Source organism: Echinops telfairi, unplaced genomic scaffold (assembly GCF_000313985.2).
Source record: "Echinops telfairi isolate 266 unplaced genomic scaffold, ASM31398v2 ScPeMD7_7410;HRSCAF=8448, whole genome shotgun sequence".
Lineage (NCBI taxonomy): Eukaryota > Metazoa > Chordata > Mammalia > Afrosoricida > Tenrecidae > Echinops > Echinops telfairi.
The window spans coordinates 9,181,444-9,196,823 of NW_022111310.1; the positions used below are offsets into that span (position 1 = coordinate 9,181,444).

The 15,380-nt window shown below is 43.5% G+C and overlaps 1 protein-coding gene across 1 annotated transcript in view; it reads left to right on the forward strand.

The window, feature by feature from the left end:
- Window positions 1-15,380, forward strand: part of SLC44A1 (solute carrier family 44 member 1) — a 186,887-nt gene that overhangs the window by 87,993 nt on the left and 83,514 nt on the right. The window contains exon 2 of the mRNA XM_045296533.1: window positions 13,319-13,408. Within this exon, the coding sequence (XP_045152468.1) occupies window positions 13,319-13,408 (90 nt within the window). The remainder of the gene's footprint in view (window positions 1-13,318; window positions 13,409-15,380) is intronic.

Sequence of the window (15,380 nt, forward strand, 5' to 3'; positions counted from 1 at the left end):
GATGAGAGTTCCTATCTCACCACAGCCCCTCCAACACTTGTTGCTTTCTGATTTTTTTGAATTGGGCTATCTTTGAGGGTGTTAGGAGGCATCTCGTAGTTGTTTTAATTTGCATTTCTCTTATGGCTAATGATCGGGAACAGTTTCTCATATTTTTACTGGCCATCGGACAACGCTGGAGACAGAATGTGGGAATTGTACCCGATCTGACCCCACCGCACTGGGGCGAAACGCTAAGGGCATACAACAGAGCAGCAAGGAGAGCAAAGCAATGAAGTCCCCAGGGAATACCAAAACTAGACTTTGGGGCGAGGGAATGGCACCCCATCAGATTCGACTGGAAAACACTTCTAAAGGTCAACAAACAGACCTCGAACTATTTTGTTTTTTGTCGTTAGTGTTTTGTTGTTGATTTCTTTTCTTTTGTTGCTTTGTTTTGCTCTGTCTTGTTTTTGTGCATATTATTATCTCTGTAGGTTTATCTAGCTAAGATAGGCAGGATAAATACTCTGAAGGAGAAAACAACAGGACCGACGTTTCCTGGGGGACATGGGAGGGGGAGGCGGAGGGGGGGGAAGGAAGTGGTGTTAACAAACCCAGGGACAAGAGAACAGCAAGTGGTCCAAATTGGTAGTGAGGAGGGTGTAGGTGGCCTGGTAGGGAGTGATCAAGGGTAATGTAACCGAGAGGAAATTACTGAAACCCAAATGAAGGCTGAGCATGATAGTGGTACAAGAGGAAAGTAAAAGGAAGTAGAGGAATGAACTAGGAGGCAAAGGGCGTTTATGGAGGTCTAAATACAGACATGTACATATGTAACTATATTTATATAATGACATGTTCATATGTTAATATATTTATATATGACAATGGGCAAATAGACTTATGTACATATATTTATAGGTTTAGTATTAAGGTAGCAGATAGACATTGGGTCTCTACTCAAGTACCCCCTCAATACTTTAGAACACTTGGTTCTATCAACCTGGCATTCCATGTTGCTCACCTTCCTGACATGATCACTGAAGACAAAATGGGTGCATAAGCAAATGTGAAGAAAGCTGATGGTGCCCGGCTATCAAAAGATATAGTGCCTGGGGTCTTAAGACTTGAAGATAAACAAGTGGCCATCTAGCTGAGAAGTAACAAAGCCCACATGGAAGAAGCCCACCAGCCTGCGATATGATCAGGTATCAGGCATCAAAGATCCAGAACAAAAAAATAATATTGTGAATGAGGGTGAGTGCAGAGTGGAAACCCAAAGCCCATCTGTAGGCAATTGGACATCCCTTTACAGAACGGTCGTGGGGTTAAGATGGGCCAGTCAGGGTGCAATATAGCACCGATGAAACATACAGCTTTCCTCTAGTTCTTTAATGCTTCCTCCCCCTATTTTATTATGACCTCAGTTCTACTGTATAAATCTGGCTTGACCAGAGGATGTCCCCTGGTACAGATAAGAACTGGAAACACAAGGAATCCAGGACAGACAAACCCCTGAGGACCAATAGTGAGCGTATGGATACCAGGAGGGGAAAGGGAAGGTGGGAGCAAAGGGGGAAACCGATCACAATGATCTACATATAACCCCCTCCTTGGGGATGAACAACAGAAAAGTGGATGAAGGGAAACATTGGACAGTGTAAGCCATGACAAAATAATAATAATTTATAAATTATCAAGGGTTTGTGGGGTAGGAAGGAAAAAATGAGAAGGTGATACCAAGGGCTTAAGTAGAAAGAAAATGTTTGGAAAATGATGATGGCAACAAATATGCAAATGTGCTTGACATGGATGGATGGATGGATGGATGGATGGATGGATGGATGGATGGATGGATTGTGATGGACTTGTACAAGCCCCCAATAAAATGATTTAAAAAAAAAAGTATACGAAGTGAATTTTGTCCCAAAAATGGCAAAACTGTTAATAAGTTTTAAAACGATTTTTTAAAGCATTCTAGGGATTTGGTCACTAAGATGACTACGGAAATGAACAGATATTTATCTCTTCTCTGTGTAGAATTTCTGTGGACTAAAGCATCTTCATTGGAAAAGCCAATCTCATTTTGATTGAAAATAATTTACTAATTTCCCTAAAAATCAACTCAGTAGCTATTAAGGAACTGGAGCTGGGGCCCCATCTGCCCTCCTCTGGCTATACAAGGCAGGAGAATCCAACTTCACACCCCCGCGGGGCCAGTTACTATAAGGCCGAGGTCAGGCTTGCCCCACCTTCCATCCTTCTGTTACCCTCTTCTGACACCAGCCCTTCCTTCAATGCCACTCTTCTTCTCTGCCCGGTTCGATCGCCACACAAAACTCACAGACACTATTCATGATTCTGAGGGTTTGTTAGAGATGTTAGTAGATCACCACAAGTCAGAATCAAAAATACTAAGGATACAGGCACTGGTCCACAGCAGTGCTTCTTAGCCTGCAGCCAAGTCTCTGCCTGTGTAGGCCAGGAAGCCCACTGCTGCTCTGCCGCACTGTCTCTGGGTCTCAGCAGTGTGGTGCCTCTACTCTGTCTTGGAATGGTTCCTTGTTTCCCTGTCTCCTGGTCTCCATGCCTTGGCCCCTGCTTCTTCCACCACTTCAGACTGGGATATCCTATTCGCCACCACTATTGGCTGTTCTTTCTCAATGGTACTAGGGTTCTCTCTTCCTGCTTTTGAAATGGCTCTTGTATACACAAGGGAATGACAATGAAAACTACAGTCTCCTCTGCTATTGTTTCACACACCTTATTTGCATGGTTCCACCCAATCATTTGGTAGCCATTGTAGAGATGGCTGGAAGAGTCATATTTAAGCGATTTTACTTTATCTGAACTACATTCTATAGTTAGTATAATTTTCCATGTTGACTCTTCATATGTCAATGTAGTCTTCATAAGTCAATTTTTACTTATTCTATCATTGACAGCAGGCATGATTGGAGTAAGAAACCTACATCGAGTACCTGTGGATTTTTGCTTTAAAAAAAAAACCAGACTAAAGTATAGCCACACAAATCAGTCAGAAGATCCGCCATATGGAAACTGCCCTCTTTAGAGCAGACAGAAGAGGTAAAGGAGAGTTTGGGCTCTTATGTCCATCTTTGGTATCATCAAGCACTGAGGACATGACAGGAAATAAGGCTATGAAAGTAAATATAAAATAAAATTATATATGAAAAAGGACCTTTTACCATTGATCCAGTAGAAAGGCAGATTAGAAATATTGTCTGAGGGTTGCATTAAAGCTCGTCTGTATAATTTTGACTATGTTTCATTGATGATGGAGGCCAAGGATGAAAAGATGTCATTCGCAGTGTTTCAGAGCAGGATTAACCTGGCCGCTCCCTGGTGATCATGAGGGGCTCAGATGTGAGAAAAGCAGTCATTGACCAGTCTGATGTCAGAAGGACATGTTCGTCCCAGGCCCCAGTTTGTTCTTTTATGGCAGTTGGAGAAAGAATGAAGTCATGGGCTCTTTGTATTACTATGTGGACGCGTAATTTTCCTTAGGAGGAGGAATGTTGGTGACCTAGCATAAAGTTCATGGATTGAGAAAAGCAGTTGGACACAGAAGCCTGTCCTATCTTTCCACGCATTGTATCTTATTACCTTTAACTGCCTGTTAAAATCATGCTTTTCTTTTTATCTTTCAAATATGAATTGCCATCATCAGGCTTAGCAAATGAAACGGATTACTTATGGTAACTATAAGTAGTTTTGCACTCCCAATCCTTGACAGAGCTTTCCCAAAGGAGAGGCAGTGCCTTTCAAAATTCTATTACAAGATTTTATTTGCAGGCGCTATGAACAGAAGGCTGAAAGCCTCCATGTTTTATTGCTACCAGCTTCATCAGGTCTGCTCACTCTATTGAAAATTGTGGCAAAAATGATACACATCAGCTCTTTTATTCTTTTGTTACTACTCTGCACAAATAAAAGCATTGGGGAATTTAATGAAGCAGTATGTCCTTGGAGGGAGCTCTGGAGATTGGGTGTGTATAACTATTTGTCTTTAGTACTAGAGATTGTTGTGTAAAACAGATTGGCATGAGCAAAATAAAGTCCTCACAACTGGGCCAACGTTTGCTGTCTGTGTCCCTAAATCACACAAATGTCTTTGTCACATTGACCTTGGAGATGCATTCAGAAAGGATCATGGAGACTTTGTGGCCCTAACTATTGGCGGAGCTGCTGCATCTATGGGACGCGATTTACCCCCGGAAATAGATGCTCAAGAAAATATCCGAGATAGGCATAAACACTGGTTATTTAACAAGTAAACTAATCCTAGCTGAAAACAGGAGCGGCCTGGGGACTTTGTCGGGGAAGCGTTGGTTAACCATCCAGCCAGCTGCTCCCTCAGAGAAGAGGAGGCTGTCTCTGCTCCTGTGAAGACTTTCTGCTTCTGCGCCTTTGCTGAGGTTGATGGGAGTTGGAATCCATTCGATGGCAGTGGGTGTTTTTGTTTGTCCTGAGGACACGTTCTGGGATTCTCTGCTGGATGAGAGGCAGTATCTTCGCTTGCTTTGCTCCTGAGGGCACAGCTGGTTTTTCATAGGACTCCAGCAGAGGTACGGCAGAGTCTATTTTGCTGCAAGGATGTAGGCAGGGATTTTTCATGCTCGCCGTTAGCTATGCATGCTTTTAGACAGAGGGCGGGGCCATTGCTTGAGCAGTGTTGATGGGAAGGAGGAGGCGCTCAATAAAATGGATTGGCACAGGGACGGTTGTGTGGATGTGGCAGGAGCAGGCAACATTTTATTCTGACCCATCAGAGCCAACTTCACAGCGCTCAACAACAGCAGTAGGAGTAAGTTATGTGCAATTTCTGCGCGGCCCCCCCCCTCCCCCCCGCCCCGCCCCAACTTAACTTTCCTTATCGCTGACCTTCACGAAACCACGTAAGAAAGCAAGCAGGTGTTTGTTGGCTTCTCATAAGGATAATCGTGACTCTGCTTCACTTTTTAAGCTTAAGGAATTTATTAGTAGGAGTGGCCTATTTTTGGTATATTTCCCAGCTGATAAAGCATAGAAGTATGACAAATTACAACTCATAAATTCGTTATCACTGCAGAGATATGAGGGTGCTTAATAAAGTTTGTGGAAAAATAGAATTAAAAGGCAATGAGATTTTCCCACAAAGATTTATAAACACCATGGTATGTAAATCAACTAAAAAACAAAAGAAACAAAAAAAAACCCCACTCCATTGCTGTCAGGCTGAATGCTAACTGACAGTGGTCCTACAAGGACTGATGGAACTGCCTCCTCAGGTTTCTAAGGCTTTTCAGAAGCAGACTGCCATGTCCTCCCAGAAAAGCGCTCCCTGTTCCTGAAGGATGCTTTTTACCCATCGCTGTGTTTTGGCATCAGCCAGGAAACCTAAGTTCTTTCCTACCTCTCTTTCACCCAGCCTACCTCTGAATCTCAAGTACTTTGTGTGGTGCTCAATATTTACTTGATTAACCAATGAAATGTTTAAGATTACTGTGTGAAATTCAAATAGCTTCTTAGTATCCCAGGCAGCAGTCTTTCTGTAGCCCATTTTCCACTACTTAAAAATTATATCCACAGAAATCTGGTTTATCAAGGAAAGATTCAGAGAATTAGTTAATATTGTTACTCTATTATTATATGAATCTTTGGGGAAGCATTGTCAATTAAGGGAAACTCAGAATTTACCATAAGCACAAAGTATCAAAGTAGGGCAGGCAGCTGGTTTTCGGTATTGACTCTGAGATACAAGACATCTGCAGGCTTCCTGGACTTGGGACTTACCTGCCTCCCTGTTGGAGACCTGGCTGACTGATTTGATCTTGAGTCCGGATTGTTGCTGTTGACCGTCAGGTGTTTTTATGAGACCTTCCTAATTGTTCTTGCCCTTCGGTGCTCTGTGAAATAAGATTTGTATTTGACATGCTTTTTTCTTCTTGATTGATCCTTGGCCTGGCACGCCCTTTCTGCCTCACTATTGCTTAACTCCTTCGGTGGCAACCGATTTGATTTAACTGGTTCAGACATATCACTTGCTGAATGAGAAACCTTTGTGTGTTACTAGTTTACTCAATAACTGTCTTCATTTGAAATAACAGGGAAAGTTAGGTTAAACTTGCATATTTATTTCAAAGCAAAACAAACAGTTTGAGGAGTCAGGTTTCAGATAATGGATTTTTACACTAATTTTCTCTGAACCTTGGCTTCTTGGATAAAATAAACAAGTAGGAAATACATAATAATACGGAATGGTTTACAGGCTCAAAAAGTCGTGAATAGAAGTAAGTGTGTTCCCTTGAACAAGTCCCTTCCTTTGCCTTCTTTGATTCAGATAACTTTCTGTATGTGTTGGGTCCTTATGATTATTTTTAGCCCTGTTTAGTTTTTAAATTGTGTGATTTTTGAAGGGAAAGGGAGCTAACATTTATTGACAGGCTTCATTAATCACATGTAGAACCAGAGAAAGTGACAAAATTGCATTACAAGGTGCTTATGCCCAATGTTTTAGTTTTGCCGGTTGATGTGGACGTTAATGGGAAGAAACCATTAAATTCAGTTGCAGCTTGATTCAATCTGTCAGCGTATCATTAAGATCATTCAACTGTTGGGGTTCCCGAGGCACTGGAACAATTCTGTGGGTACGTCTTGCTCTCTTAGTACCTATAGAGTTTTAAATGGCTGGCGGGCTATGCGTTGGACTGTAATCACAAGGTCGGCAGTTTGAACCGCCGCTACACAGGAGAAGGATGAAGCTCCTGTCCAGATTAGTCTTGAAAACCCAACAGCATAGTCAGTGTCTGTCCTGCACGGTTGCTGTGAGTCAGACTGACTTAATAGCAGTGGGTTTTAAATTGTAAACAGTTCTTGAGTTTCAAATGAGATTTGATTCTGTGTTTTTAATTCACATTTGTGGATTAGTCAGACAGGTGCCTGAGGCTCTTAATTAGTCTACTTTAATGCAACAATGGAGCTCGGGTGTTGCAGTGTTTATGGGCTCAGCTACTGATGAAAACATCAGTGGTTCGAACGCAATACTGCAGACTAACTATGGCAGTCTGCTCCTGTGGAGACTTACAGCATTGGAAACCGTGGGCAGTTCTGTGCCGTCCGGTTTGCTCAGGGCGTTGGAATCAGCTGCCAGCAATGTGCGTGGTGTGAGGGTTAGTCAGCATCAGGAAAGACTGGAAGCCTTTTCAATGATGTACAAGCTGCAAGTGCAGCAGGTGAAAGTCGTGAACGAAGAATTTGTTCCACGTAGGGGCTGTTCAGTCCTTTCAGTGTGCGGGCACATTTACATGATGCTATAAAGGACAAGTAGAGAGTGTTCCTTGGTAACCCAGTGACTGTTGGATTGGCTCTAAAATTTTGCAATGAGAAGAAAAAATATTAGCGGTGTTTGCCCTTTCCTGCCTAGTGCAACCAAGGAATGGGACTTAGTGTGAAGTTGCCGTCCTAGGTGCGTGCCATGAAACTTTGGGCTTTCGAGTGAGTTTCCTCAGCGGCAAAATACGGATAAAACCAACCGCACGGTGTTTTGAAGAAAAAATACAGTGTGTGTAAACTTTGAGGTATGGCTATTAGAAACCATAACTGATAACATACGAAACAGTGGCTACAATGTGTCATCATTTGGAAGTCAGACTTCCAGAATATGAGGAAAGATGAGTCTCGTGTTCTTTTTCATCTCTTTTAGGGGAAAAGTCTCCTGGTAAGCACATGTTTTAAGTTGAAGGTTAATTGAATATTGATGGATAACTAACATTCAAAGTGCATACTCCCTGTGTGCCAGATGCAATGCTCACATGTAATGCTCAAAACAACCTGATCATGTAAGCATGATTGTCACCCTCCCTTGCAGAGGAGGACGATGAGGTTTTCAGAAGCTGGGTAACTTGCCAAGTACCATACGGACGGAAGCTAAAAAGCAAAGAACCCATCGTGGAGGGTCTGTTCTTGCCAAGAAAGGTGACTCTTGGGCAGTGGTCTTGTGTCTTCGGCCTGCGGTGAGCATCGCCTCCCATTCCCTCACTTGTCTACTTGGTCATCAGTCACCACCCACCCTTTCAGGGTCAGCCCAGTTGCCACCATTGTGAAGTCTCCTGTCTTCTGGGTGAAATTGCTCACCCTCCTTCCCTCCCTTCTGCTGCTCTTCTTCTCTACCCAGAAGTGTTGCTCCGCCCCCCACCCCAATTTTTTGTGAATTGGGTGAAGGCTTACAGAGTAGACCCTCGGTTTTCTGCTCAATGATTCACACATACACATTCCCTTTCAACTTATTTATTGCAATCCCCTCAATGTAACTTCACCTATCAGGACTCCTCCCTGTATTTCCTGTCTCTGTCCATCCTTCTTATACATCTTCTGAACTTTTCCCTTGTGTAAATACTGGCCCTTTGCCTGAAAGTAAACAAGCGGCCACCTAGCCCAGAAGCAACAAAGTCCACATGGAAGCAGCACACCAACATGTGTGATCATGAAGGGCCAAAGGGACCAGGCTTCAAGCACCAAAGGAGGTGGGGGCGGGGGTAAAAAAAATAAAAAATTTTAAAAATCATATCATTGTGATGAGAGTAGCGCGTGATGGGGACCCAATGCCTATCTGTGGACAACTGGACTTACCTTGCAGAGGGGTAGTGGGGAGGAGATGAGTCACTCAGGGTGCAGTATAGCAATAATGAAATCACAACCTTCCATGATCCCAATTCTACCTGGCAAACCTGGTTAGAGCAGAGGATGCACAGCGGTACAGATGGGAACTGGAAACACAGGTAATCTAGGACAGATGAACCCCTCAGGACCAGCGGTGAGAGTGGTGATACCGGGAGGGAAGTGGGGGTAGAAAGGGGGAATCGATCACAAGGATCTACATATAACCTCCTCTCTGGGGGATGGGCAATAGAAGGGTGGGTGAAGGGAGACGCAGGGCAGTGTAAGATAAGATATAATAATTTATAAATTATTAGGGTCCACGAGGGAGGGGGAGCAGGGAGGGAGGAGGGGAAAAAGGAAAATGAGGAGCTAATTCCAGGAACCCAAGCGGAAAGCGAATTTTGAGAATGATGAGGGCAACAAATGTTTAAGTGTGTTTTACACAATTGATGTATGTATGGATTGTGATGAATTGTATGAACCCCAATAAAATGATTAATAAAAAAATACTGGCCCTTTTATCCCAAATTGTTGATGATTCTCACGTGTGCACACATCAAAAAGTATTATTATTCCCCCTGTCCATGAGTTGTCTGGCTGGAAACTGAGCCACGGGGTGAATTCAGCTCTGCACCCTGAGGGGACATGGTCTCGAGGGTTCTCCCAGGCCGAGCTGAACAACAAGCCGAGTCTCCTTCGTTATGCTAAGTTTCAGGCCACTTCCTTCATTCGCTTCATCCAGGACCTTCTACTATGACTCCTTTCAGAGCGGGCCATCAATCATCGAGTTCTTCTGGTCTTGGGTTTCTGGACGCAAATGCGCACGTAGTTCATTTACCTCTTGTTCCCATGTGTCTTCAAGTTGCTTGACTCTTCTTTCCTCCAGAGGAAGGGAGGCCAGTGAGTGGACGTTAGATGGCAGCTTACCAGCTTTTCAGAGCCCAGTTGCTACTCACCTAAGTAGATGTAGACTTTGTGGCCTGTATTATGCCATTTGACCTTGGTGGCCCCGAGACTGGTCCTGAGTACCCCGCCCACAGGTAACATCTGGGTTACTCATCTTGACTTTATCCTACGTGATTCTTAGGCTTCCTTATTTTCCCTTTCTGACTCTTCCTCCAGGAGAGTAATATTAACAGGATGGTTGCCAAGCTCACTGATTTGGCCTTCCAGAGATTCTAATCTACTCCTTTGTCATTTCAGTGGACTATCTATTCTGAAACAGCAGTAACCTTCTGGATTTCTGTTTGCTGTGTTTATATGGTTTCTACTTTTATGCTTATTTTCTCAGTCCTTGTACTGACCTCATGAATTCTTCAAAGTTTTTTTCTCTGTGTTCTCAACCTTTCAATCTGTTGCAAGAACCTAAATGCCATTCTTTTGTTTTTCATGAGGTGGCACTGATGCCATTTCCTCCTTAGAGAGGCCTCTAGCTAGCTCTGCTTGGTCCCTTGTTCGAGCCACTCTATCTAGTCTGTTGTGTGTGTTGAAATTGTCATCTCTGAGACGCATGTTGTTTAATTTGTATTTAACTGATCATGGTATGTTAGTGTGTTCGTAGGCACTTAGCGCCTCTCTCTTGGTAGGTGTAACGTAATGGGAACACGTGTGCAATTCTTTGCTCATTGTTTGTGTGGCATAGTTGAGGGCGGGGTTTGGCCGGTGTTGACTGTTGACTATCAGTGATCAGGTGGGATGGGAGCGGGTAGTGGCCCTTTGTCCGTAGCTTGGCCTTGAGGAAGTTTGGCTGTGGCAGAACCATAGGTTTCTAGTTGGTATCCCATCCACTTCTCCGCCCCTTTCATTAAAGCTCAAGCTTCTAGGATTACCATCCGGGTCTTTCATCCTTTGGTATTTTGTACCTTTGGTGTAGAGGGTTTGCCTAGTTTACCCACTTGCTGGATGTCTAATCTCTGTCACTAATTTTTGATATGTGAATCCCATCCCCTCCCTACTTCTCTTTCACCCTCCAGGAGATGTTTTCTCTATATTTGGCACAGAAGCGTCCCCCCAGTACATTGAGTGGAACTATTGGGGTGTAAAATATTTATATTTAACAATTCTAGAGATTGAAAACAATTATCAAAAAAGAAAAGGAGAGAGAGATTATAAAATCTTTCTTTGTTAATAGATTACAGATGTTTGACTGAAGGAAAAATATTATGAAAATAGCTGTGTATTAAAAACAGCAAAAGCACTTCGCTTAATCGACCCAAGATTCTCCTCTTCTGTGCCAGTGCATACTGTTTGCTAAGACAAGGATCGTGTTTGAAGGTAGCTGCTGCGCTCTGTTTCCATGGAATAAATGCAATGACTTTTCAAGAACGATTTGAATTCTGCGTTTGTACATAATTTTACTGTAGTGTGTGTTACTCAAGACTGGCATGATTTAATACAAAGAAAGATTCTTTATTCATACTGTGAGCAACTGTCTTCAAAATTGAGAGGCAACAATATAGGCATTCTTATTTGACTAAAACAGGGAGTAAATGTCAAAATTATTTCACAAGTTCTTTTGTTGTTGATGTCATAATAAAAATACCGAAAAGTGGGTGAAGGGAGACGTCGGACAGGGCAAGATATGACAAAATACCAATTTATAAACTATCAAGGGCTCATGCGGGAGGGGGGAGCGGGGAGGGAGGAGAAAAATGAGGACCTAATGTCGGGGGTTTAAATGAAGAGAAAATGTTTTGAGAAACGATGTACAAATGCGCTTTACACAATTGATGTGTGTATGGATTGGGATAAGAGTTGTATGAGCCCCTAATAAAATGTAAAAAAAAAAAATTTCTACAAAACTGCTTTCCTTATCATAGATTTTTCCCCCCTCAAGTTCGAAGGACTCTGAGCGCCAATCTAACTTCTGCATGCTGCCCAGAGAGATGACTTGATGGATCCTAAATGATGTAGCTAACTAATGGCAGAGCCAGCGAGAAAATGGAAACCTTTATCCATTATGCCATCGTGCTACATTCCTCTGGGAAAAACGGCCTACTCACTCTGATTTTTAATGCTAGTTGGGCTCTTGGGATAAGGCTTCTTCCCAGGACTGAGCGGTGCTCTTTTGTTTACTTGTGGGGGAGCTGCGAGCAAGAGCTAGTGGTTTTTCTGTGGACACAATGGAACAGTGTGAGGCACTGAGGGAAAGGCATCTGTGGGGTCAGGAAAGGCGTGGTTACAGCTCAGACTTTTTTAGGCAGATATTTTAAAGTTGTGTTTCACTACTTGGGTTCACTGAGAAATTCCTTAAACTTTTATAAAGATTATGTAAATATTTGCATATCCTCCTAGGATCCACTTGCCAGTCGAATCAGGTTTTCAAAGGGTGGATGGTCATAGTCATTGTTTTAGAAGGCGAATTAAGCAAACCTCATGGGGAATGAGCCCGCCACCTTTGCACTCCACATTCTAAGTCTACCGGAGGCTCCTTTACCTCCAGCTCCCCGATAATGCTGCCTGTCCCTGAAGAGACCTCCCCTCACGGATTCCTGGATCTTCTCATGGGAGCCCAAGCTTTCATGTTGGAAGAACCTTTTCCTAAAACATTCCAAAGGCTTCCCCACAGGCTGTGAACGTCACTGAGCCTCTGTGTTCCCTCCCTCTTCTTGTTTACCCTTTTCAGGCAAGAGTGTGAGACTTGAAGATTTTCTGTTAATTAGAAAGCTCAGAAGTGTTCTTTCGGTTACATTTCAGTTCAAAGAAATTAGTGAGCTGACCCAAGAACCTAAGACTTGGTCTAAGTAAAGGAAAATGTGGGAAGGGGGAGAGGAAGTGACGGAAATTCCAATCAGTATCTTGCAGATAATTTTCAGAAGGACCCCTATTCACTAGAGAATCTCTGTGTTTGGTCTGGGAATTCTTCCAGACCTTCCAGGAACAGAATGAAAATTTGTGGATAGTGGGTTAGAAGTTGCCTGGATCTGGAAAGTGTTTCAGTTGATTTTTTTTTTCCTACCTAATGTTATTTGATTTAGAAGAATCTGCCCTGAAATAAAGGAGTCCCGTTGGCCCAGTTGGGGAAGCATTGGACTGCTAACTGTAAGGTTGGTGGGTCAAGCCCACAAGCTTCTCCGTGAAAGAAAGATGAGGTTGTCTGCTCCTGTGAAGATTTACGGCCTCCTCAGAAAGCCTACATAGGATTCCTGTGAGTCAGAATTGACTCAACGGCAGTAGGTTTTAGGCTGAAAGGGGAATTCCTTTTAATGGGCCTTCTTCTTGAAGAGAAAAATATGTAAAAAGCATATTCTAAAATGTTAAGACATGTATCTTGACACAGAAAAATACTACCACGAATATTGAAGTTGGAAGACTATAAACAAAACAAATATGCCCGGAGCAGTATCATGAACCTTAAGCCATCTTTTCCCATCTATGTTAGGAAATAAAATAGTCTTTTTTCCTTAAGTGACATGTGATTAGCTTAATAATAATTCGGTCTGCAAAATACCCCCCAAACCGCAGTAACTACTCTGCCTGGCCAGGTCGACGCCTTGGCCAAGGGCGTTAGGATAAGATTCACAGAGCAAACTGGGTCTTGGAAGGTTCAGCAGAAGCTGTCGGAGAGAGATGGAACCTGGCTGGGTGTACATGGTGTGTTTGTGCCTTGCTGGTTTTAATGACCCTTCACCCTTCACATCTTCCACTCTGTATCTTATTTTGTCTTTTCCATTAGAGCTCCAAACGGGAATGGAAGCCTCTGGAGGACCGGAGCTGCACGGACATACCATGGCTGCTGCTCTTCGTCCTCTTCTGCATTGGGATGGTAAGGAACTGCCACGGCGTGACAGGGACCCGAACTCCTGAGTCAGGGAAGGAGGTGGAGTGGGTTTAAAGAGGGAGCTTTTTAAAAATAAAACCTCCTCCTGTATGGCTCAGGGGTGCCCTGGTGGCATCGTCATTGAGTGCTCGGCTGCTGACTGAAAGATTAGACTCTGCTTCTATAAAGATTATGGCCTTGAAAACGCTACAGGGCAGCTCTATTCTGTACAATACTACAAGGCTGAGGATGCCCCTGAGGCCCATTACTTCCACCCTATACCATTCAGTGGTATTTGGCATCCCCCTCATTTTACATTATTTTCCTCCATGAAAATTGAGACTAAGATTAAAGGAGCCATTGGGAACCTGCTTCACTAAGTAGGTCATTCCAGAAATCCAGGTAGATCATTCCAGAAATCCAGAGAGAAGTTTCAATGTGCTGAGCTCCTCATCGGGTGATAAACAGAACACCAGCCAGGGTCACGAGTCCGGGGTCTTTACCCAGCCCAGCCACACGAACTTGATGGTTGACTTAAGACAGTCAGTTCACCTTTCAGGACTTGGGGTTCCAGTGGCTAAAAGTAGGAGGTTTTGCTAGATCATTTCTCCAATAGTTTCTAGATGTTGACATCTTTTTAGTTCCTCCTGGATGTGTGGCCCTAGTGTAAGGTAACCAAAAGCAGGACAGTCCCGATTTTTAACCATTTGTCCTGCGTCCCGCGGCATTTTTAAAAAGTCCAGATTTTTGGAAAGAATGCACGACAAGCTAGGGTATACAGTTTTCTGCGGCCATGTGGCTATTTCACCAGGATATGAGTTTTATCAATGGTGTCCTGCTTTACCAATGTTAAAATCTGGTCACCTTACCCTAGTGGCATAGTGGTTACGAGTGGGGCTGCTACCACAAGGTCTACAGTTTGAAACCACCAGCCACTGTGTGGGAGAAAGGCAAGGCTCTCTGCTTCCATAAACAATTTAAGTCTCGGAAACCCACAGGGGCGGTTGTATCCTGTTCTGTCGAGTGGCTGTGAGTCAGCATGGGGAGTGAGTGAGAGATGTGTGGATGCTGCTACCTCCTTCTGCCTACTAGGCTTGCTGCGCTAACTATAATGAGAGGTATCTCCAAATCAGAGATCCAGGGGCCTGCTCTATTCTTCTATCAGTGATTTCAAACTGGTTATAGCGAGCGGAGGAGCTGAGTCTGATGTACGGTGTTGAGGGTGTGCTGATTCAAAGTGCCCTGCGGGAGTTTCTCACACAGACTTCATTGATGTTAGAGTCAGTGCTGGTGGTTGCAGATGTTAGCAATGGTTTCAGATGTTAGCACTAGAAAGGACCTTGGAAATCCTCATCTGGCCCATCACCCTCATTTTACAGGTTAAAACCATCAAGCCCAGAAATGATAAGGGCCGTCTCAAGGCCATCCTGCTAGTTAATGACAGAGCTGGGAACAGAGCCCAGGTCTCTTAATTTTCAAGCCAGTGCTCTTTCGACCACCTCATTTCCTCTTCCGCAAGGCCACTGTGCAGATAGCGCATTGCTCTTTTTCTTAGTCTTCTACAACTCAAAATGCAATTATGCTGCTGCAGGCAGCCCGTTCCCACTCGTGCGTAAGTGTTTTTAAATCCTTTCTTTCCTATCGAATCAAGGCTCTTTAGGAAGTTCTTATTCTTTGTTTCCCTGAACTGCCCACCTCCCAAGTTCCATTTGCAAATCACAGGAAACCCTAATCATGGCTAATAAGCATAATCGTAGCTACCTGGTTGGCCCTTGAGCCAAGGAAAGGAAATGAGATGTGCTAAGTCCAGTAGAATAACGAGTGTTAGTTTTAAAGATGAAAGACAGTTCAATTTCACCATATTTAAGGTCTTTAGAAAATGTCAACATTTTCTAGCTTTGGACTTATAAGATACTGCTCTAAAATCTACTTCGTTTAATGGCGTAGCAATGAACTGCAGCATGCACAAATTCGAATG